Source organism: Phacochoerus africanus, chromosome 1 (assembly GCF_016906955.1).
Source record: "Phacochoerus africanus isolate WHEZ1 chromosome 1, ROS_Pafr_v1, whole genome shotgun sequence".
Taxonomy (NCBI): Eukaryota; Metazoa; Chordata; class Mammalia; order Artiodactyla; family Suidae; genus Phacochoerus; species Phacochoerus africanus.
Genome location: NC_062544.1, coordinates 191,028,594 through 191,051,822, shown reverse-complemented (window position 1 = coordinate 191,051,822; position 23,229 = coordinate 191,028,594). Strand labels below are relative to the sequence as shown.

At 38.5% G+C, this 23,229-nt stretch overlaps 1 protein-coding gene across 4 annotated transcripts in view; it reads right to left on the bottom strand.

Moving 5' to 3' along the window:
- FNDC3B (fibronectin type III domain containing 3B) overlaps window positions 1–23,229 on the bottom strand; it is a 345,183-nt gene that overhangs the window by 234,463 nt on the left and 87,491 nt on the right. For all 4 annotated transcript variants that reach the window (XM_047786565.1, XM_047786588.1, XM_047786572.1 and 1 more), the window contains one exon: window positions 16,564–16,639. In XM_047786565.1, coding sequence (XP_047642521.1) covers window positions 16,564–16,639 — 76 coding nt within the window. The remainder of the gene's footprint in view (window positions 1–16,563; window positions 16,640–23,229) is intronic.

Genomic DNA, 23,229 nt, shown 5'->3' with positions numbered 1-23,229 from the left:
TCCCATGAAGAGGAGCTAGAGGCCCAAACAAAATGAAACAGTACAGATACTTAGAGATTTAGTGATGTAAAAGGTACTCTATTATTTCAACCCTCTGTGAAAATGAACACCCAGAGCACATCTAATCTAAGGGGCCACTTCCTCAAGCTGGGTCCTCAGATAGGGATTGAATATCCATTAAGTGGATCTCACTAGCACCTCCTCGTGGGGAGAAAAGAAAATATTAGATTTGGCTACCTACTACTTTACTGAAAACCAAACAAATACTCCACATTTAACTGGCCATCCAGGCTTCAAATAAATCCATAGTATTTTGACCAAAGAAAGTACTCCGTGATAAACTGATAAACTGTAATAAAGCTTTAAAAGCATTTCAAAAATAAAAACTAATAAATCATATATGCTGCATATACATCTGGAATAAATTGAAATTAGTTATTACGCAAGAAAAGTTTTCAGAAGCAGATGGGCTAGATCCAAAAGTAGTAGTATTTCTTGGTTAACAGGAAAGAAAGGAAAGGAAAAAAGAGAAGAAGGGAAGGAAGGGAAGGAGGGAGGGGAGGGAAGGAAAGAAAGAAAGGAAGGGAGGAAGACAGGAAGGGAAGAGCGAGAGGGAGGGAAGACTGAATCTAGGAAGGAAGGAGGAAAAGAAAAAAAAAGAAAAAGGGGAGATATGTAAAGAAAATGAAATATTTTCCATATAAATATTAGAAGTACATGATAACATGGCTGAACTGGGCTATATCATTTTTAATAGGATAATGCTGCTACAGCCAGCACACAGATGAACAGAAGAGCCTTGAAATTTTTTAAAACCCAAAGTGTATATTTTACCAAAAGGTTAGACAAAACAGAGCAGTCACAAGTGATAACACTGACAGGCACACACATCCGTATACGTTGTGTGTGCGGATGTGTATGCACACATATACACACATAAAAATAATAAGCCTTCTGGCACAGTGAAACAGAAACATTTGGTGAGAAGCTAAAACTAAGAGAGCATCACAAAACTGACTTGTGTATAAATCCTCCAGGGCATATTTAGAAGATATGATGTTTAAACAAATGAGTCATATTTCTACAACTGAGAAGTAGATAGAATAGTAAGCTATTTCAATTTTTACAAACATACACACATAACACACAACACAATGACTATGCAAACAAAAAATTAGGAAAAATCCCTATCAATTTGTGATTTTAAAGACCTAATTAAATCTGGAAGAGAAACTTAAAACTAAGTAAATGAATTTCATCTATTCCAAGTAATTTTTTTTCTCATTTTTAACAGCTAGAAAAGGAAAGCATATTACAAATAATGGCAAGTTAGGTTAATTGATGGTATTTTCTCATGTAAAGATACGTAAAATACTTGTGTATCTCAAAATCAATCACATCCTGGATTCAATAAAATGATAGTAAATAACCTATGAAACCAATGCAGAAAGGACAACCATGTTTGCTGTTTCAGAGATGAGAGAGGAGCAGCAACGTGATCTTGACCAGTTCATGCATAAACAGTGGGCATGGGGTGGTGAGTCAGGGGCGGGGGTTGCACAAGACACATACAGACCCTTCAGCGGAGCAGTACACATAGGGAGAGAAAGTACCACTTTTCATGTTTTTAGGATTTTTTTTCCCATTCACCAATAATATAATAATCTAAATATCAGATGACTTAAAAATAACACCCACCAGTTGTTTTACTGAAAACAATGTTTACTAAATACTTATGGCAACTCTATCTTTAAAAATATGTTAGATAACAACTATATCAAATCTCTGGAGGTGAGGACCCAAGCATTTGTTTTGTTTAAATCCCAGGTGATTCAAATGTGCAGCCAGGGTTGACAAGTGATGTAAAGTACCTGGCATACCATAGGTGCACATACACATTTGTTAATGTGGCAATTATTAAAAGAGGGAAAAAATACATGCTGGGTAATTGTCATTTTTTTTGTTACTTGACTAAGGTTAATTTATGCTAATATGATTTTAGAGAAATTAATGTAGTACCTAAAGTAAGAGTCTTAAATGATAATTTAACGTCTCACTTTCAAAAAAGAAAACTCTAAATAATTAAGCGCTTGAAATCGGCCCACACTTGAACCTATTTAAGTAAAGTTATAGTCTTCTCATGAAATTAAAAAGATCTAAATGGTAGAAAACTCTAGAGAATTAAGGTGACAGAGGGAAGACAAATTGAAAGGTAAGAAGGATTTTAGAAATCATCTAGTCTAATCCTCTTATTCTGAAGTGAGGAAAGTGAGGCCTTGATCAATTGAACCATACTGAATGGAAACGTTGCTAAACTGTTTTGAGGGCATTCTCTTCCTCTAATCACAGCCAGGAGGTTTTGCCATGTTTCTTCATTTAAAAGACAAGAGAAAAATAAACAGTATAATCAACTGACTTTTACTGTATGAGTTCAAGTCTAATGACCTTTGCTGTGGCCCTAAGTCAATAAAAAAAAAAACAAAAAACTGCATAAAACAGAGGGTCTGAGCAAGGTTGCCCAGTAAAAATGATTTGTATCAATGAAGGGAAATAGACTTGAAATAAATTTAAAGAGGTCAGATTAGCAAGGCTGTTTCACCCTTCCTGTTGAGCCATTTCCTATGTCACCAAAATACATTACCCAGAGCTACTTTTCAGCATTGTGGCTCAAATTCTAAAGAATCTCATTTTCTCCAATGTCAGTACTATGGTTAATTACTTGCCTTCTGACTACCCTGGGTATAGCCAAGAAATAGGTAGAATGCACCTGTTGTTCTCCAGTTCCATCTGAGATGGAGGCTGGCATTCTATTCACCTCTGAGGAATGTTAATTGCTGATACCAGCATGACAGGTGCAATGAGTAGAAAAATGATCAATGAATTCAACTCACAGAACATCAGCAGAACTCATCTGGAGACCATGAGAAAACTCAAGAGCTGTAACTTTAATTACTAACAATTGGTCTGGAATTCAATTTGACCCTTGAAACAGATTTTTAAAACAGAGCACAATGTTCCAAATTTCTACAATGGTGCCCTGTCCACAGGAGGGAAAAGGGGGAATATGTATGATTCTGTTTTTCACATTATTATGGAGTCTTTCACTAACCCTAACTGCTTCTCATGGATCGCTTCCCTTCATGTTCCTCCCATTCCAGATCCTTACTGGTGTAAGAGTCTTATCTATTTTGAATTCTGAGTCACTTCCTTTCCCCCTAGTTTTATGCTTTGAAAACCTTACTGTTTCTTTAGAATGCTTACAGTGAAGCCAACTTCCACTCCAGTCCCCCAACTTTTTATCCTCCTCCTTTGGCTTTTTCTTTTACTATGACCCAGCTGTCTAGGAAAGGAATGTACTTTATTACTTGAGTACAGTATCCGATACTATTTATCTATTTAGAATATTTTTCATATTCACATAACTTTTCTTAGTGATCCCCAAATACTATATAATACTATTCATTAAACTCTAAAATATTTCTAGGATATATCTGACAATTGCACTTATTCTCACTATGTGGGAACTGAGGCACAGGGAATAAAAAGAAATTCCTGCTAAAATTGCAACTGAATTAGGAGGTGTAAACAGAAAGGCTACACAAGCAAATCCTTTGAAGAGTCCCTGATTCAAACCTCAGTTCATTAAAACTGCTAGTGGAGGATGGGGAAAAGTTTCAGACCAAGAAAAAAATTCTAACTTTGAGTGTACCATTGAAGAATTTAGGCCAATCATTCTTCATTTTTCAGCATTTATATGGATTTTCTCCCTTTCATCCACTTTGTGACCAAACTTAACTCTGAGAGTTTTCTTTTGTTTAAGGGCACTACCTGTATACATCCCCTCTTCTTACAAATGCCTCTCTTCCCAAAAATCTCCTACCTCAGTTGTTCTCAAAGCTGGGACCAGAACATCAGTATTATCCAGGAACTTCTTATAAATTCAAATTCTCAGGACCCACATACCCCAGACTTAAATCAGGAAACCTGGGGGTGGTACCAGCAAGCTGTGTTTTAACAAGCCCTCCAGGTGATTATGATCCACGCTAAAGTTACTGGTAACTGTCAGCATCTGACACTGGATGTAATACCTGAGTCCAGGTATGCTGAGGGGACCACTTGAGTCAAACACCAAACTGTCTCCTGGGCACCTACACCATCCAAGGTATGAAGCAAGATCTACAAAGGGCACAGAGAGGGAAACAACAGTCCCTGTCCCTCCCCCAAAGTCAAGGGGAAACAGAGCTAAAAGCAGCTTCTGCAAGCAGCAAGTTCCAAGATGGCTGATTATTTTTTCATCTTTTTCTACTCCTTCCACCCTGCACAGTCTTAGCTATTCTGTCAACTTTGAATTTTAATAGTTTATAATAGGTGAGCTAGTGTGTTTACATCTAAACAAAGGTAAACAATCCATTCTCTGCCGAGAGGATTAAACTCAAATTTCTGTTTGATAACCCTTATTTACTGTTACAGAAGTTTATAACAAAAAGGGGAGTTCCCGTCGTGGCGCAGTGGTTAATGAACGCGACTAGTAACCCCGAGGTTGCGGCTTCGATTCCTGGCCTCACTCAGTGGGTTAAGGATCCGGCGTTGCCGCAAGCTGTGGTGTAGGTTGCAGATGCGGCTCGGATCCCTCGTTGCTGTGGCTACATCTCCAATTCGACCCCTAGCCTAGGAACCTCCATATGCCATGGGAGCAGCTCTAGAAAAGGCAAAAAGACAAAAAGTTTATAACAAAAAGGAAAGACCAATTTTAATTAACAGGCTCAATAAAGTCAACAACTCCATAGAGTCTACTTAATAAGTACATGAATACAAAGATCTTTTGGCACTTTGCAAACCTTCTTAAAAAGGACTAACCTGGATGAACAGACAGGGGCACAGCCTGTGCAGTGATGGACTTGGGAATGTGCACCAGGAGCATCTCTTAAACTCTACTGAGGAATTCTCAATCTCCATTGCTATACTGAGAAGTTCTCAATTTCCATTGCATAGTAGAACTAACCTATGAAGCTTTTAAAACTAATGCCACAGTCTTACCTCCCTAAATCTGACAATCCCCTTGGCCTAGATGATCTGACAATTTCCTACAATCGCCCTGGAGATCAACTTATGCATTTTTTAAAAAAGGTCCCCCAGTATTTCTAATGAACAAAAGATACAATATTTTAATACAACAAGCTCTAAAATCCTTGATGTTAGAGATGTTCTTTATTTTATTTTATTTTATTTTCTTGTCTTTTTGCTATTTCTTGGGCCGATCCTGCGGCATATGGAGGTTCCCAGGCTAGGGGTCGAATCAGAGCTGTAGCCACCGGCCTACACCAGAGCCACAGCAACGCGGGATCCGAGCCGCGTCTGCAACCTACACCACAGCTCACGGCAACGCCGGATCGTTAACCCGCTGAGTGAGGCCAGGGACCGAACCCGTAACCTCATGGTTCCTAGTCGGATTCGTTAACCACTGCGCTATGATGGGAGCTCCAGAGATGTTCTTTACCTTAAGTGTATGACATAAGAACTAGTCACTACGCTTGACCCACAGATAAAGGACTGTCTCAATCATTAAGAATAAATTAAATTAATCTCTGATTTCTAACTGATAGGATAACAAGCCACACTTCTGCTGTATTTTAACATTTTTGTGACTGTCTCATGCTCACACTCAGGCAATTTAAGTACAAAGTTTTGATTATACTACCTGCAAAGACTGTTCTACCTCAACTGGAGGAGATAAGTTCTAGCTGTGCCAAAGTATTCGTTTTGTCTGCACTGCTTGTATCCTTGTACAGCAAGACAGAAAATTAACACTGTTGGATCAGCATTAGACACACTATAAACCCATGTTAAAAGAGACACTCCCAGATAACCAAAATAATCCAACCCTAGAAAAGTATTACAGACTTGGCACGTCAAGAAAAGAACAAGCAGAGTTTAATCTGACATTTACCTAAGTATATGTGTCAGTGTGTATACCCGCTTTAATTTGAACATCAGAACAAAATAGATAAAATTCACCTAGTCAGTCTTCTAACAGAGAATAACATTTTTGCTCAAAAACACATTAAGAATAATGTTTATGTTTATCTTTTTAAGTTTCTATTCCTATTGCCAAAGACGTTTCTTCCCTTGATGTTCTGCCTCCTCTTCTTATCAATTTAGAACAGAAAGTATGATTTGCTAACAATTGGAAGCTTTTTTTTTTTTTGGTCTTTTTAGGGCCGCACCCAAGGCATATAGAGATTCCCAGGCTAGGGGTCAAATCTGAGCTGCAGCTGCAGGCCTACACCACAGCTCACAGCAATGCCGGTACTTAACCCTCTGAGTGAGGCCAGGGATCGAACCTGCATCCTCATGGATGCTAGTCAGATTCGTTTCCACTGAGCCATGATGGGAACTCTGAAAGCTTTTTAAATTAAGTGAAATGTGGAAATTCCTATAGCCCAAAACAGGTTAATTCTAGCTCTGCTATGCTGCAATATATAAAGTGTTCATAAAGGTGTTACATTCAAATTATGGAAAGCTTCCATTTTAACTCAAAAAGACTTGAAGAGGTTTAAAAACTTCAGCTCTTCTCTCCAAATTGCTAGAGGGAGAAGAGAGGGTTACCTCCAACCACACAAAAAATGTGGGTCTATTCAAAGAACCCTAAACCAGGAGTCAAAAAGGAAAGTCGCTGATATGGGCAGTTCTGAGGCCAGTTTTCTCTATATTTAGATGGGTTCAGAAAGAAGTATTAAAACATACTCCCCTTTTACCCACTGTCTTCACATCCTCAAAAATAGTGTTCAAAATAACCTTCCGAGGGGGGTGGGGGGATGTGCTTGGGCTGTGGGATGGAAATCCTGTGAAATCAGATTGTTATGATCATTATACAACTACAGATGTGATAAATTCATTTGAGTAATAAAAAAAAAGAAAAAAAAATAAAATAAAATAACCTTCCGAGTCACTGAAAACTCTCCTCAGAGAAGCAATACCCAAGTTGATGAGTAGGAAAAAAAGCACTTAGGAAAGGGAAGAAAAAAAAAAAAGTTTTTTTTTTTAATCATTTGTATTCATATTAACACTTGTCCAATTAGGGCAGAGAGAGTACAAAACATTTACATACTATCGTTTACAATGTAAGACAAACATTTTTCTAAAAGACCAGATTTTACCTCTCCTAGGAAACTTACATCGTGTGTGTGTGTGTGTGTGTGTGTGTGTGTGTGTGTGTGTGTGTGTGTCACTCCATCTCTTCAGTGTATGAGGCACTGGTCAGCACGTCATGACTTTCACCTGAACATCTCTGATTTCTCTTCCCACTTCCACACTCCACGACCACTGCCCTCACCCAGGCTCTCTTGGCCTCCTCCCACCCTCCCTACCGCCTATCTCACTCCTTCAATCACACTGTTGATGGAGAAAGAAAAATCGCTATGCCAACTCCATTTAATTCAGTAACCAAACTCACAATTTAAAGTGTATCTATTCCTAGGTCTGACGCAGAAGTTTATTAAGAGTTTACTGTTACAGATAAACACTATAATCTTTAGCTGTATGAAAACAATAAAATATTAACAAGTAATCTAAACTATTTGCTAAAAATACAAAAAAAATAAAGTTGGTCTATCACTCACTATTAAATAGCCTTAAAAATATTTTCCAAGGTGTTCCCAGCCTACTTCTCACAAAAGGAAAAAGTTTTCAAAAGAATGAATATAATGATCACTCCCTCAAGCTTTCCTTAAGAGGAACCAATCCATATGTTGGATTTCTTCAGAATCACTGTGCGTTTTTGGAAACACACTCATACTTGCGTTCACTGTCTTATCTAAGGAGCAGAGAGTAAAAATAACCAAATCAAACTGCTTAAGTGCAGTAACAAAAACAAAAGAGAACCTCTGTGAAGTTAACCAAGAGACTTTTCCCATCATTTTGACATGATTTTTAGCAGTATATTAGGAAATGACCTTCCCTCTTTCTAAACACCTAGGAGGTGCTGGACAGGCATTGGGATACAAAGATTACTCAGATTTGACCCTCCCCCTTGAAGAACTCTTTACATTCTTCTTTAAAGACACTTCCATTTCCATTTTAAATTGTTAAGTGTAAAAACAAAGGTTAAAAAATACAGAAATAAACCAAGAAATAAAAGACTACAAGCTGTGAAATAAAATGGAGGACAACTGAGGTAATACGACAGCTCCTCAGAATCACCTGGCATGCGAAGATCTGTGACACTTGGGGAACTCCAAGCAGTGGTACCCTCAGAAACAGCATTCTAATCATTGCTGAACAGGCTTTAGGCACAGAAGCTAAAGTCCTACTACATAATTTTTAACACATTCTTTTGAAGCATTACAACTACAATGTGAAGACATCTAAAAACTCCTAACCAACACCTCAAGGTCACAGAGGCTTTCCTGAAATGCTGTAAAATTACAAGTAATAAACAAAATAAAGGGTAGTTCAATGTCTAGCCATGATGGAGACTAGGAGCCTAATATAATGGTTCCTATTTATTGGACACTTACTCAGAAACTATTCTAAGTGCTTTGTACCCAATATGTCATGTAATCTCCACAACAATTCTTTTTTTTAATTTTTCTAATTTTTTTTGTCTCTTTAGGGCACACCCATGGCATACAGAGGTTCCCCGACTAGGGGTCGAATCAGAGCTACAGCTGCTGGCCTACACCACAGCCACAGAAAGGCCAGATCCGAGCCACATCTTCGACCTATACCACAGCTCACAGCAACGCTGGATCTTTAACACACTGAGCGAGGCCATGGATCAAACCTGTGCCTCCACGGATGCTAGTCAGATTCATTTTCGCTAAGCCATGACAGGAACTCCTTTTTATTTTTATGTTTTTTTTTTTTAATCATAACAATTCTTTAAAACAGATATTATTCCAATTCTAAAGATGAGGTTTAGAAAAGTAACTGATTTTATGATGCACATCTAACATGCAGAGGATTTCTAAGACAGGAATCTTACTCCGAATCCCATCATGATCCTACCAATATGCCTCACTGCTCCTTCAGTACTGCCTAAGAGCAGGACACAGTAAATAAAGATTGAAAGAAGTATGAAATTTAAATGAAACAATAATGACAAGGCCTAAAGGAAGAAAGGCATGCCCACAAGAACTGCTTTACAGGCTTGCCTGAGTATGCCTTCTCAGGCACAATGTGAGAGTTAACTGCTTATTGTCCAAAAGAGCAACAACTGAAGCTCCAACAACGAAACCTACTTTAAATGCATGAAAACAGCAGAAGAACTGTTTTATCCACAATTCTTTATATGAACAATATACACATTCCCATAAACCCTCATCTGAAATGTCTGAAATGTTGTCATCACCATCAACCCCATGAAAGCAAGCCTATTTTAAGTAGGCAATGAAACAGAGGCTAGAACGTAGACTGATGTCCATGAGCCAGATAATCAAGTCATTGTCCACAGTGGATCATGACATCTCTTTAGAACAAAAACAATCAGCAAAGCTGTGTACATTACGAGATGCTCCTGCTGCTGATGACAGTGATGAGGACAGTACCTACAGTGGATTATCGCACAACCTTATTGGGTAGGGTATTATCACTATCCCCGTTTTAAGAGAGGAAACTGAGGCTAAGAGTTTAGCTATTAGCTAGCAATGGTTAAACTAGAGATTCACAGATAATCTTTATATAACATCCAACAATTAAGTCACTCAAGCTTTACTTGGAGAAAAAGGACAAAGAAAGTCTGACAATATAATTTTGGGTAAAGTTTTTTCTTAATTATGTAAATGCAAGAATAGCTAACAACAGAAAGAGCAGAAAGCAGCAGACACACTGGATGTGTCCCTCTCAAGGGACTTTACACCTGCTGGGAAGCACATGGTTTGGCACTGATGTAACCCAGTCTATGACATTACTTATCATCAGTCTATGACAGATGCACTTATCATCACAGACTTTCCTCTCACCCCCTCCATAAACTAGACTTTCTGCTCTTGGCCTATCAGTACCTTACTGGCCCTTTACTGAGACCACTCTGCTGGTAAACGTTCATTTGCTCAGCATCAAGCTGTTATTTGCAAAGGGGGCCCATCAGGTCAGCAAACAGAACACCTGTTGGTACCAATGGCTGTGCATGTCCATGTACAAAAGACAAGGCAAATCATCATGCCCAAAATAAGGCCCCTAACATTTCAGAGATCAGGTAGGCTCCAAAATGCTAATAGTGATTTTTCATCAACTTTTCATCAATATTACATACACACAGATAAAAGACTGATTTGTCCTAAAGCTAACATTTAAGTTATAAATTGAGCTGGCAAGCTGGTGGAATAACTCAGATTCTCATAGAAACCCAGATTTTCTCAGCCTAGAGCCTCCCTGGAGGACTGTGTCCTAACTCACCAAATTGAGCTTTGGACCAATTAGAAAGATGGGCAGGACACTGGAGCTAGTCTGAGCAAAAGACTTGGTGTTTTCAATTCTAAAAGATTTTTTCAATGAGGCCTAACTGTTCACAGTAACACTTCAGATTAGCAATCCCTCACAAATCCCTTCAAATGCAAAAGAAATGGACCTTCAAATTTTTTTGTTTAGAAAAAGAGGCTCTCAAAACACTAAATTTGTAACAGGAAAAAAATATTTCCTCTTATAATACAGATATTCCACAAATAATTACAGTCAAATAATAATCAATCACATGTTCAATGTAATAAAAGTCTGATTTTAAACAATATAAAGGCAATCACACTAATTTCACTTTCAAACCACCTAAATAGTTTTGAAAAAATTGTTTGCAAATTGAAGCCAAGGCAAGGTCCCATCAATCCTAGAAGACAAACTTCATTTGCAGCAGGTCCTCTTCCTTGGTTTTAAGCCAGTAAAACAGGAATTTCTCATTTGTATGCAGAGTATGCTTTAAAGGAATAGACCACATAGAAGTTTTGCTTGTGAAATGATAGTCTACCTCAGCTTGTAAGCCCTGCCTATGACATCACTTGTGTCACTTCTTAATCAGCCAAGCAAGAGATAATGAGTTCCTGAGGACGTCATAAAATTCTTAGAAAGAATGACAGGTTGGTATTTTAATGTGCCAAACAAGTCTAATAAATGCACTTAAAGTAACAAAAAAGAAAAAAAATAAATAAATAAAGTAACTTTAAGGTCCCTGTGGCAGTCTGGACTCTGAATACGGAGGGGAGAAGGGTGGGAGACAAACGAGGTTCAGAAATGTGGGACTGCGCTCGATGGTGTCATTCACAGACCCCATGAGCAAAGCGTGCTGTCCATCAGCTATACGGTTCCCACACTCAGTGGGCAGGGGGAGTTAGACACGGAGTGGAAGAAGGCTTAAGGAGAGTAAGCAGGAGAGGGGGCAAGCTTCACCTTCTGACAGTGTCCCAACTACAGCCATCTTAGGGCAGAGCTCTCCTTGAGCTTCCCTCCTGCCGTAACTTCTACTGTCATTTCAAAGTCTCTATCCACCTAATACTAATTAGCCAGGTAAATCATCTTTGTAAAAATGTCTGGATTACTCTGGACAAAAAACATTAGCCACTGAATTATCTCTAAATACATTCTTATTAGAATATGGTGCTATCCGAGCATTTTACTTTAATTTGTTTTTTGTTGTATTGCCATGACATTTACCAGTTTTCTTCAGGCTCACGATTTGAAATTTAAGTCTTGAAACACAAATAAAAACTGAAGCATTAGTACAGGTCAATATGAAAGGTCTTTAGGCTTACGTGTTTTTTTCATAAAGGAAACTGATTAGCTTTAGTTAAAACGTGATTTGAAATTTGAAAGATCTTCTATAGAGATTTTAAAGGCCACTAAAAGCACTTAAGTTCCCAGAACAACAGTAAAAGTTAAAAGAAAAATCATCACATCTGATGTAATGCCAGAGCTAGTGAAGGGTCTAGTCAGTAATTACTGACAGGCGGCATGGCTGGGGAAGGGGAGGGTGGCCCACATACTGTTTCCTGTGACAACTGAATTCACAGTCTAATGCAGGGGCTAAGGAAAGGTGTGCACATATAACCAGTCAGTTCCATGCAGTGCTACCTCTGCCTGCTCCTCCAGGAACACAAAGAGAGGTCAGAACGGACTGGAGTGATGGAGGGAAAAGGGGAGGGGCTACTGAAGGAGACAGACCTGGAGCTTAAAGGAAGTGTGGTATTTGTTTTGGCTGAAGGGTTTTACAGGGAGCAGAGAAATGGCCCAGATAAAAAGATGGCATGTGTGGACAGGAAGGAAGGCTGCACGGCCAGCACCTCAGCCCAGACAAGGATATGAAAATAATGGGAGAGACCGGCAGCTGCCCTCTATTAATTCCTGAATTTAAGCAAAGGAATGAATTCATATTGATTGCTAAGATCCTTTTTTTCCCCTAACAATTAGCTCTTTATACACGTTCATCTGGCCTAGGAAAGAAAAATCTTTTGTCTAGGATGTCATAGGTATAGTGCTGCCTCCCAGTGAGAATAACTATGACTTTTTGCGGCCCCTTCAAGACCTATGATTCATGTTTCATGGAAAATAGTGAGAAATATTCCATTAGAAATGAATCTGCTTTCACAGCATATTGTATGTTTCCTGTGTTTTTCTTCCTTCATTATCACCAAGGACATTCCCATGAAAACAAAAATCTTGTTTTTTTTCCCCAGAGTAACCATATTCTTTACACTGATTTGCTTTGAATTTCCAAACTGCCCTTTTCATGACATCACAATGAGCTTCTGGGGTCTTTTGAGTGATGTCATAAATGTCCTAGAGAGAAATTTATTTATTTATTTATTTATTTATTTAGTCTTTTGTCCTTTTAGGGCCCCACCCATGGTATATGGAGGTTCCCAGGCTAGGGGTCTAATCGGAGCTGTAGCTGCCAGCCTACGCCAGAGCCACAGCAACACCAAATCCGAGCCGTGTCTGAGACCTACACCACAGCTCACGACAATGCCGGATCCTTAACGCACTGAGCAAGGCCAGGGATCAAACCCGCAACCTCATGGTTCCTAGTCGGATTCGCTCCTGCTACACCATGATGGGAACTCTGAGAGAAAATTATTAGACTAACAAATTCAACTACAAGCAAAGGGGGCTGACCTCGTAAGGTGTAATTTCAAAGTTTTCAGGAAGCCTGCAACCAACTCCACTCCCTACCCCTAATACTCACCCCCTCACTCCCCAGCAATCACTAACTTGCCAGCTAATGTTGAAATAGCAATGCTAATAAGCTGATAATTTCAACCACATGGCGTAAGCAATGGGTATGACTTCAAAATTTCCAAGAAGGCCACCACCACGAACTACCCTGCCCCCAAAACTACCTCCCCATCTGCTGGTGTTGAAAGAGCATAACTAAGGCTTCATTCTCTTAACTTTAAACTTTAGTAAAATGCAAATGCTTCCTTCAGAAGTTTCTATTGCTTCATTCTCTTAACTTTAAACTTTAGTAAAATGCAAATGCTTCCTTCAGAAGTTTCTATTGCAATATGACTCAATTTTAGATCCTTTCCTAACCAGCCCTCTCCCACTGTACCCCTTGTCTTCCAGCCGCTGAAGGAGAAGCCCAGCCCACCTCAACTCTGGGCCCAATCCTGACTCTAGGCAGAAATAATTTAAGGACTTCTAAATCAATACTCCCTGTATCAAACTATCCCACTCTTATTCTTGTTAACAGGGTACCTGTCTTATTCCAAAGACCCAGTCTCCACCATCCACTTTTGTTCTGCAAACGATCTCTGTCTCATCCTAGCCACCTGAATACTCATCCTACTATCCTTCCCAAAATCCTGTTACTCCAGGAATAGGAGCTTACCTTGCTCTTGTCACGTGTCCAAAAGAACAGAGTCAATCTGAGTTTATGACTCCCTGACGGAAAGCCACAGAGCAAGGCAAAAAAGAGCTCATGCTCTGGAGTCAGATATCATGGATGAAAACTAGACTCTCTCTGCTCCTTCTTGCTTTTTGACTTTAGGTGTGGGAACTACAGGCCTCAGTTTCCTTGTGTGCATCTATTCAGTGAGAAAATACATAAGCCTGAGAGTTGAATAAACATTAGCAGTGATAAGGACGTTAATCCCAATGAAAGGATAATAACGTGTTGGAATTTAGAAACACGCTTCCTATTCCCATATTCTATGTTGATATGCTTTAACCCCTAGAATGAAGCCTTCACTAACTCTCCTGGGACTCAAATGACAGAGGGCGGAGGGTACACGGGATGAGTGACTGCCTGTTATACACAAGTGGCCATGAGTGGGTCTGGACTGAGGTTCCTTCCAGTTCCTGAAGTTGATCTTATTGTCCCAGTGCTGTCCAAGCCCTAGGAAACTACTTTGGGTTCCAGGTCCTAGTCCCTATCATCCTGTTCTGTGTCATTTCAATTAGTAGGGCCAGGTATCACCATGTCCTAAGCAAAGATAACCACAGTACTGAGATGTTCAGAAGAGAACAAATAATAGGGCAGCTGGGAAAGCCCAGATAAATGGCTCCACAATTCTTTTTTAGTCAATGGTATTTTTAAAAACCACTGAAGGAGGTGTTAGTGTCACTTATCTCCAAGGATAATTATGAATAAATACAAAGCTCCCATTGTGGACTGAGCAATATATTTGCAAAATTCCCTGAAGAGTACACCACCTGGTACTCACCCACATGGACCCAAAAACAAGTGACGGGGAAGTTAACCAGACGAATACACACACACTCACTCCTTAGACACCCAAAGTAAAAGTAGGTGGCATGAAAGAATGGATTTTACATGTTGATCTATTCATCAGTTTGCTTTTCGTGATTCTATTACTCATATGCAGTGGTAGAGGGACACAGTCTACCAGCCGATTCATAGGTCTCCAATGATACCATGACCAGAAACTCAACTAGTCTGATTAGACCCCTAGCTTGGGAACCTCCATATGTTGTGGGTACAGCCCTAAAAAGACAAAAAGACAATAAAATAAAAAATTAAAATTAAAAAATAAAAGTTCCTTAAAAAAAAAAAAAAAACCCTCACTAGGATTCTAGCCAAATGAGTTTCAATTTTTTTCCTAGATTTTTATTCTTATGGTTGCAAAAACAAGTAGTGAAACTATAGCAGCACACTCTGCTATTATGCAAAGCAACAGAAAAATCAGCTTTTTCCATGTAGCTCATTGTGGAAAACTAAAACTAAAGATCATTTCCTTTCATTTTGTTTATATATTGGTGAGCAAGGCCAGGTACTAAAAACAAGACCTCTGGTCAGATCCAAATCTAATCAATAACCTAGTATTGAACTCAATTATAAGCCAATTTACTGCCTACCCATAATCCCAATCACCGCCAAAAAGAGCCATCACAAACACTGCCCTCTAACAAGGCAGAATTTACAGACTAACTCCAGATGATCTGGATTGATCTTCCTACACAGAACTCCATTTGATCAGAGTACCCTAAGACTCTTTCTTTTCAAAGTGAACTATAGAGAAGAAGCACACAAACTAGAAACTAATTGAAATGCCCAAGGAGTAGTACTTAAATAACTACACCCAAGGAGCCTCACCTACACCAGGGCTTATTTAAATGACAAGATTCTGGACTCTGAGCTGATGCTGTAACGGAGATTTCAGAGATCTAAGGAGAGGGTGTTCTACATATGGGAGAAACAAGTTACTGAGGACAGAGGGTAGAACTGTGGCGGGCAGCTTTCTGAAAGGGCCTCCAGAGATTCCTGCCTGCTGGCAGTCACAGCCTGGGTAATCTGCTTTGTGGAGCAGGCTGGACACAGTGCTCCTTCTTGCCCTTTAGTGGCTGCTCCAATGAAGCCGGCTGCCAGAGTATAAGCGCCCCATGGAGAGGCCACTTAGCAAGGAACTAAGGGAAGCTGCCTGCCATAGCCCTCAAAAAAACTAAAGGCTGCCAACAATCACTGGGGTGAACCGGGAAACAGACTGACCTTCAGACATGCCTTACAGTGACTGTGGCCCCACACCTGGATTTTAGCATTTTTGAGAGGCCCAGAGCCACACGACACAGCTAAACTGTGCCTAAATTTCTGACCTACCGAAATTGAAGCAATAAGTGTTGTTTTTTAAGCTACTAAATTTGAGTAATAAATTACTAACAGTAATTTAGAACTAATAGTAATAAAGAACTAACAGATACTTAATACAGATTTTTACCTCTAAAAGCATCATTTAGATAATATCACAAGAGGTATTTGTAACTTTTATCTAATTTGAAAAAGCAGGTGCTGTTCTCAACTGGAATTTTAGAGTTGAGAAATTGTAAAATCTCTACATTTTTCAGGGCTACCAAATTCCATAACATAGGAAGACAATGCAAGCTTTCCCAAGTTAATTTAATTCACTTAAAAGTCAATAGAATACTCAAGGTATTTAACTTAGTCACTTATATATCACAGGCCCACATCAACATTAAGAAATTCCTAATAAAAGCAAAAAATAATCAAAGATAAATTTTACTTCTAGAAAATCACATGCAAACTCAGAGATAAACTTTAATTCCATAAAATAATAAATAAAGGAAAACTCCTTTGATTAGAAATGTTGCAACAAACTTCCTTACCTTGGATACACTGCAGTGTTCCATCCTCCGCTCTTATTGTAAAAGTCTCACCTGGATTAACTTGAACGAGAATAACCTGCCAAAATAACACATTAATTTCAATTTAATACTAGAACATCTGGAGATTTCTCTTCAACAGTTTCATTACCTAAATTTATGTACTAGACAAGAAGTATGTGGCACAAAATCTTGTATAAACACAAAACTTAGGATATGTCTTAGACTTGGTTTAAATTTGAAGGGGGTGAGCACATTCGAATTTAGCGAGGTCAATTCTCCTGTGTTGCTTATGTTATGTAACTTAAATAAAAACCTTACTTTTAAGGTACTTTTTCTTTCACGCAATTTTTTTCTTCCACTAATTTAGATACAATAGTTAAAAAAAAAAAAAGACCAGAAGCTATATTTATTTTTTAAAAAACTGCATAGAGAAATGAGGTCCTGACCTATCACTGCTACATATCATTCCCAAGAGTCTATTACTGTGTAACAACAGAAAGCAATTTGTAAGAAAAATATTTGGAAAAAAACAAAAAAGTATCTGTGTATAGGACCTGGAAATAATAATGAACAGGATAAAATAAGTGAATTTTACACAAAGGCCCCACCAAACACTCAGATATTTAGATTTTAATATTTTCCAGTATTACCTAAATGTCAGTATTTTTAGTCATCTAACACAGACATTTAGTTATCAGAAAACAACTCCCAAAAGACTAAACCATGCATGGCCATGGCAAAGTATGTTCTTTCATGAATTTCAGAGTTTTAGTTCTAATCCCATTTAATTCCTTTAGGTAACAAAGGGGGGGGGGGACACTAATTTATATCTAAATATAAACTAAAGGATATACTCCAAGCTTAAAAATTAAAAAAATCATGTGCAAGATTAACACTTAATGCTTAAAATAATGATTCTTATGTTTCTAGAAGCTGGAAGGATGTCAGTGTCACCTTCATCAGTAGTTGTCAGAGCAAGCCTGATTCCTCCCTTCCTTGAAACCATCGAGCATCCTGTTCCCTCTGTCTGTAATCTCTCCCCGTCCTCCATCTCTGCCCACCACCCACCTCACTCTCTCCACCAGCTAACACCTACTCATGCTTGCCAGATTAAGAGGTGGCATTTGACTCTTGGGACAGGTCAGATCTTGCACTATGTGTTCTCAAGAAACAAGCCAACAAAACAAAACTCTACTCCTTCCTAGGATTTACAAGTGCAATTAATTAATTAAGGAATTATTTTAGTGTCTGTTCCTTCATTCTTTTATCTAGGCTCTTTAAGGGCAAGATATGACACAGAGTAAAATCTCCAGAAATACTCTTACTAAATAAATGAACATCATAAAACATAAGGAAAGCCATTGCAAACAACTGCTTCAACTTAGGAATTAAGCTTTCATAATACGCAGTTTTAGAAGTCAACTTTATTTACTGTATGGACCATAATTTATCTGTTTTTGAAAATTACTTATTGAAATCAAAACCATTTCATCTTTAAAAACTAAGCCTTTAATATCCATGTATTTTGCTTCTTCTAATAATTCACCACCAGAAACACTGCTGGGATATTAAAATTTTTAAATCTGGAAATACATTAACTGGAGAAAACAGGACCATTCAGGGAAAAGCAATATAAGCTTCATCACTGGTGCTTCTCATTTCTTAAATTATAAGTTATTTTAAGGCAATTTATTTTTCCTGTACAGGATCTGTGTCAATAATCTTTAAGTCTTAAGTATTCAAATTCTCACCAATGTAAACACATTGTGCCATTCTAAGAACTCAAAAGGAAATCCTTTCAAATCTCTATGGAGTGATTAAGACATTTCGATTGCTTTCTTGAAACTGAGTTTTAAAGTCATTCCTAATATGAAAATAGTTTTAATTTAACTTTACTTTTATAAACACATAGAACATACATCAACTACAATAGACCAAAACAATACTCCAAAAGAGACAATCACCCATATCTTTTTAAAAGTCCTTAAACCAATTCTAACATTGCTATAACAGCAGAAACCATCTGCTTTGTTTAAACCTTGAGAGAGACACCAATAATATATGCCTATAGAATTATTAGTCAAAAAAAAAAAGTGAACACTACAAGTATGACTCAGATATTCTTTGACAATCCCAATTTCATATGTTCTCTTCCGCTATACTCATAACATGTCCTAAATGCTAGTTTTGAAAATATAATTCACCAATATTATGGAAAGTCCCAGGCCAGGAAAAGGATTTCTGGATTGGAATATGTTCCAAGATCTGTCACATTATCTGCTTACCATATTGCAGGAAAAGTGTCTGTAACAGTTCCTCAGTGGTCACTGACACTAGGCCACAATTCAAAGAATGGCCCAGAGGCATTCAGCCTCCAAAAGCCCCTTATTTATGCCTTCCCTTCTCTTTTCACGGGAGGCCCACTCCCAACCCCTACCCTACTTCTTCAGGGAGAAAGACAAGTAAAGGGCTTGTACACATCCTATTAAAATACCTCTCTTCAAATATTTAGTTCCTGTAATTTTCCCTGCTTCTGTGTTGCTATGGCAACCAGATTATAATCTAACAAGTTACCTCAGAAACCAGGCAAATCTCCTGTGTCCCAATATCAATTTTTCTTAGTAAGAGCAAAAGCCATTATTTAAGCAAACTGTATTCATCCTGGCACTGAGATATTTTTAAAGAAAGCATTTTATTATGCAGAGACCGACGGACCACCTTGCTGTTTTCATTGTCAATAAAGGAGAGATAAAAATAAAGTTTTGACAGCCCAATGATCTGTCCCTGACCAGAGATATGAATGAGATGGCGGCAGTAGGCCTTGCATCACGCAGCCTTGAGGAGCATGAGTCACACTCTGGCAGGCTCCTTGGCACGTAACCTTTCATACACAAGTCTATCAGTCCGTCTGTCTCTCTCTTTCTCTGAATAGCACTCTCTTTCAATCTTTCTCTCTCCCCACCCCCTCTTTCACCCTTCTTTTCTTCCTTCCCTCCTTCTTTCTCTTTTTAGCCACAAAGCAGACATAACAGTTACACGTTCTCTTAAACACAGAATACAAAACATAATATCACTGTCCAAACCTCATCATTTTTTGTATACTCAGTAAGCATTTCCTGCTTTTCCAAAGTCAGCATTAAAACAAGTCATGCTGTATTCTGTGTCTTGTCAGGAGGGCAAAAAAAAGAACAAAGATTTTAACCTCTGATATATTTTTCCCCCAGAGATGTTAAAACCAAACTATGTTAATCAAATCATAAGAGCATACTTCAGACTATTGCTTCATCAGCTCTGTTTCAAATCTGTTAGTGCTATACAAACCAAGCAGCCTGAAATAAGCAAAAGAAGTTTATTAAGACTTAATGAAAAATAAGTGACCATTCTTCTAAAGTCCACAGAAATAATAAAACGAGGTAGAATTAACATAATTAAGCAAAAGGCTAAACACTGTATCCTGGAAAAGCTTTACCCAACAAAACAACTGAAACAGGTATAACACATCTTTCCTTATAGGTATAAATCTAAATATAACTCTTTTTAACTCATTAATGATTAACCACAAGATCAACAGTACCTAAGACTTCTCCTGGAGGCAAATTCCTAATTTTTGCCTCAAACGAAATACTACCAGCCATCTGAGTAAACAATTACTGCCACATATATGTGTCCATCACAAAAGCTTCTGCTGGGAAAGCAGTACTGAGGAACCAAAGATGAAATGTTAACATCTGCATCATTCTGCAAAGTTAAATCCCATACCCAGGCAATCAAGACATAAACTGTGCTAGGAGAGGAGATCCTGTTTCACTTCCAGAGCTTTTCCCACTTGCCATGTTCTGTGAAGCTTGTCTTAGCTGTTTCATGTATGAATGAACATTCTCATTTAGAGCCAGCATTTATGATTATCCAACAGATATCTTTGGGGGGAAAAATAATACAACCTAAAAGCTGCAGAAGAGTTTCATGTAAGGGCAGGACATACAAGACAAGGGAGCCCCCACCGGTACTTACTTACACACTGGGTCAAGGCACAAGAACATCCAGATTTTAGAGATGGGGAAACTCAGGCTTAAAGAGGATAAGTAACTTGTACAAAGTCACAAAATACAAAATGACTGAGCCAGCACTGGAATCCAGCTCTGTCTGATCAAAATACATGCTTTTCTCTTCTACCACACATCTTCCCCCTCCACAATAGATGTGGGTTTCACAGAGTCAGTTCTCTATGGAGACACTTCAGTAAATGACTATAAGGAGAGAATACATTCAACTGGGTCAAAGGCATATCCCCAAAGACTGAGGACAAGTTCTCTTCTAAAAAATCTATGCTGACTTCCTAAGACAGAGTCCCTTTCTCCCAGTATGGCAGTTAGGTAATAAGAGAATCCATCCCTTAACTAACAACAGACAGTTGTTTTTGTATTGGGCAGCATTTATTCTCATAAAGTCCTTGTCGAGTCCTTGAATTCCCCTAGAAACCAGTAAGCTAATCACTTGCTTATCATAATCACTAGATGCCACTTCTCATGGCCCAATAATAGGCATAGGAAAAATAAAAGACTCCAGAGAATACTGGGTCGTACGCCTCCATGCTGTCAAAAGCCACCTGTCATTGACAAAAAAAGACAGGAATGGATTAATAGGTAACTAAGGAAAAAGCAATTAGATGAACCAAAGAGACTATTTTTATGCACTGAAATCAACCAGTGCCTGCTGAAAATATACCCTTGACCTTGAGCCCTCTTCACAGCTGAAAATCTACATGTAATTTTACAGTCCACTCTCCACATCCTCCGATTCAACCAACTTCAGAAGGTATAGTACCATGGTACGTATTAGAAAAAAAAAATCTGCATGTGCATGGACCCATGCAGTTCAAACCTGTGCTCTTCAAGGGTAAATTGTACATTCAAATGAGTTCAATAATTGTATTTCATGATATAAGTGTCTTTAGAAGAATTACCTCTGGGTGGCCAGGATATTCATGGTGGCTGTTTTCTAGCTCTCTGTACCTCCCCAGCTTCACCTACACCCTACTCACAGGACTGACCTTTCTACACACTTGCCCCAGGCCCCAGCAAGTGACTGTTCTTATCAAAGGGACGGTGAGGAGCCAGCCTGACCTCAATTCCCCCTCCGATTGCCAATCTGCACCACCCGCCATGCACATGAAGACTGCAGCCCAGTCCTGCTTCAGACTTAAAAGATCCCCCTATCCATTAACCCACTGATGTCTGTCTCTGACTCTGGGCTATTTCTTCAGTCTTGAAGAGGCAAGCACAGGGCTTACAGACCTGCAGGGTGCAGCCCAACAACTACTATACTCAGTCTTCATTCAGAAAATGTTAATGAGTGTCCAGAATGGGCCAGGCATTCCTCAGGCTACAAAACAGAACCTTAGACAACACAAAGTTCTGCCTACCACATGCTGACAAAGGGAGCTTTGCAGGGGATAGGGGTGGCAAATCCTTTAAACAAAAATAAAACATCTACAGATAGTGGTAAGGGCTATAAAGAAAATATAATGGCAGCTTCTAAGATGTTATACATTTCTACTCCCTCTATTATATTTTGCCCTGAATAAAGAGACTCTATTACAAAAGGACCTATTTGCTAAGAATAAAAATACAGCATTAACTTAAATGGAAAAAATGCAAAATGTAATAGAGATGGCCCAAACTGGGTTAAAAGCTTTTTTTTTTTAAGAGAGCCACAAATGATTGTCTCTAAAGTTTCAACTACAGGACTTTCAAGATAAAAAAACCAACAACATAAAAAACCAAAATTTCATATAAATGTGGTTTCTCCATGGCTAAGAATAGCTGCTACCAAATAGCCTTGTGCATTTGGAGTAGGATTATCTTTATTTAAATCAATATTTTTTCATTGTATTAAATACATTTTCCACAGAGCTGTTGAGGATCAAAAAGGTAATTTTTCCTCCTCTAGCTGAAAATGATGTTCACTGAGAACAAAGTTTGGTTTCTGCCATCACTGTTTCAGGGTCAATCTTTGTTAAAAATGTCCGCCACATGAGGTAAAACCCTTCTCTACCCCTCAATTCTGTCCATGCACCCCATGTCCCCAAGCTGGGCTCTGGCCACACTAATGGGGAGTCAGCAACTCAGGCCACTCTTCAGCTAATAAGCCCTACCTGGAACGAGCTTTGCACACTGCCTCTTGCATGTCTCCCTTCATTTAGATTCAGCTACCTCATGTCTGGTTTTGATTGACTGAGACAGAGCAACATGATCCATGCTGATGTGCTAATTAATGTCACACATTTCTGGCAAGCTGTGCACTGAACCTCAACATATAACTCAAGACCAGTGAAGAGACATATTGAACTGCCTATATTCCCAATACTCTACTATTTTTAACACCCATTTGAATGTTGGTCATGTCATTCACTTAATGCTATTCTTCCCTCTAAGACATAATCAAGAAATAACATGCCCATGAAGAACGTTATCATCCCTATAAGTAACAGGAAATCAGTTCCCAATATTTTGTCATTAAACATTCTAGAGTTAACTTTTCTATTACTATACTCTTAACTGATTAAAATTAAACTATTAGTGCCTTACATTTTGTTTCAACCAATATAAAACTAGAAATAAATACAAATACGTAATATTTTACGGTTTTAGAAGGATTTTGCGGAAG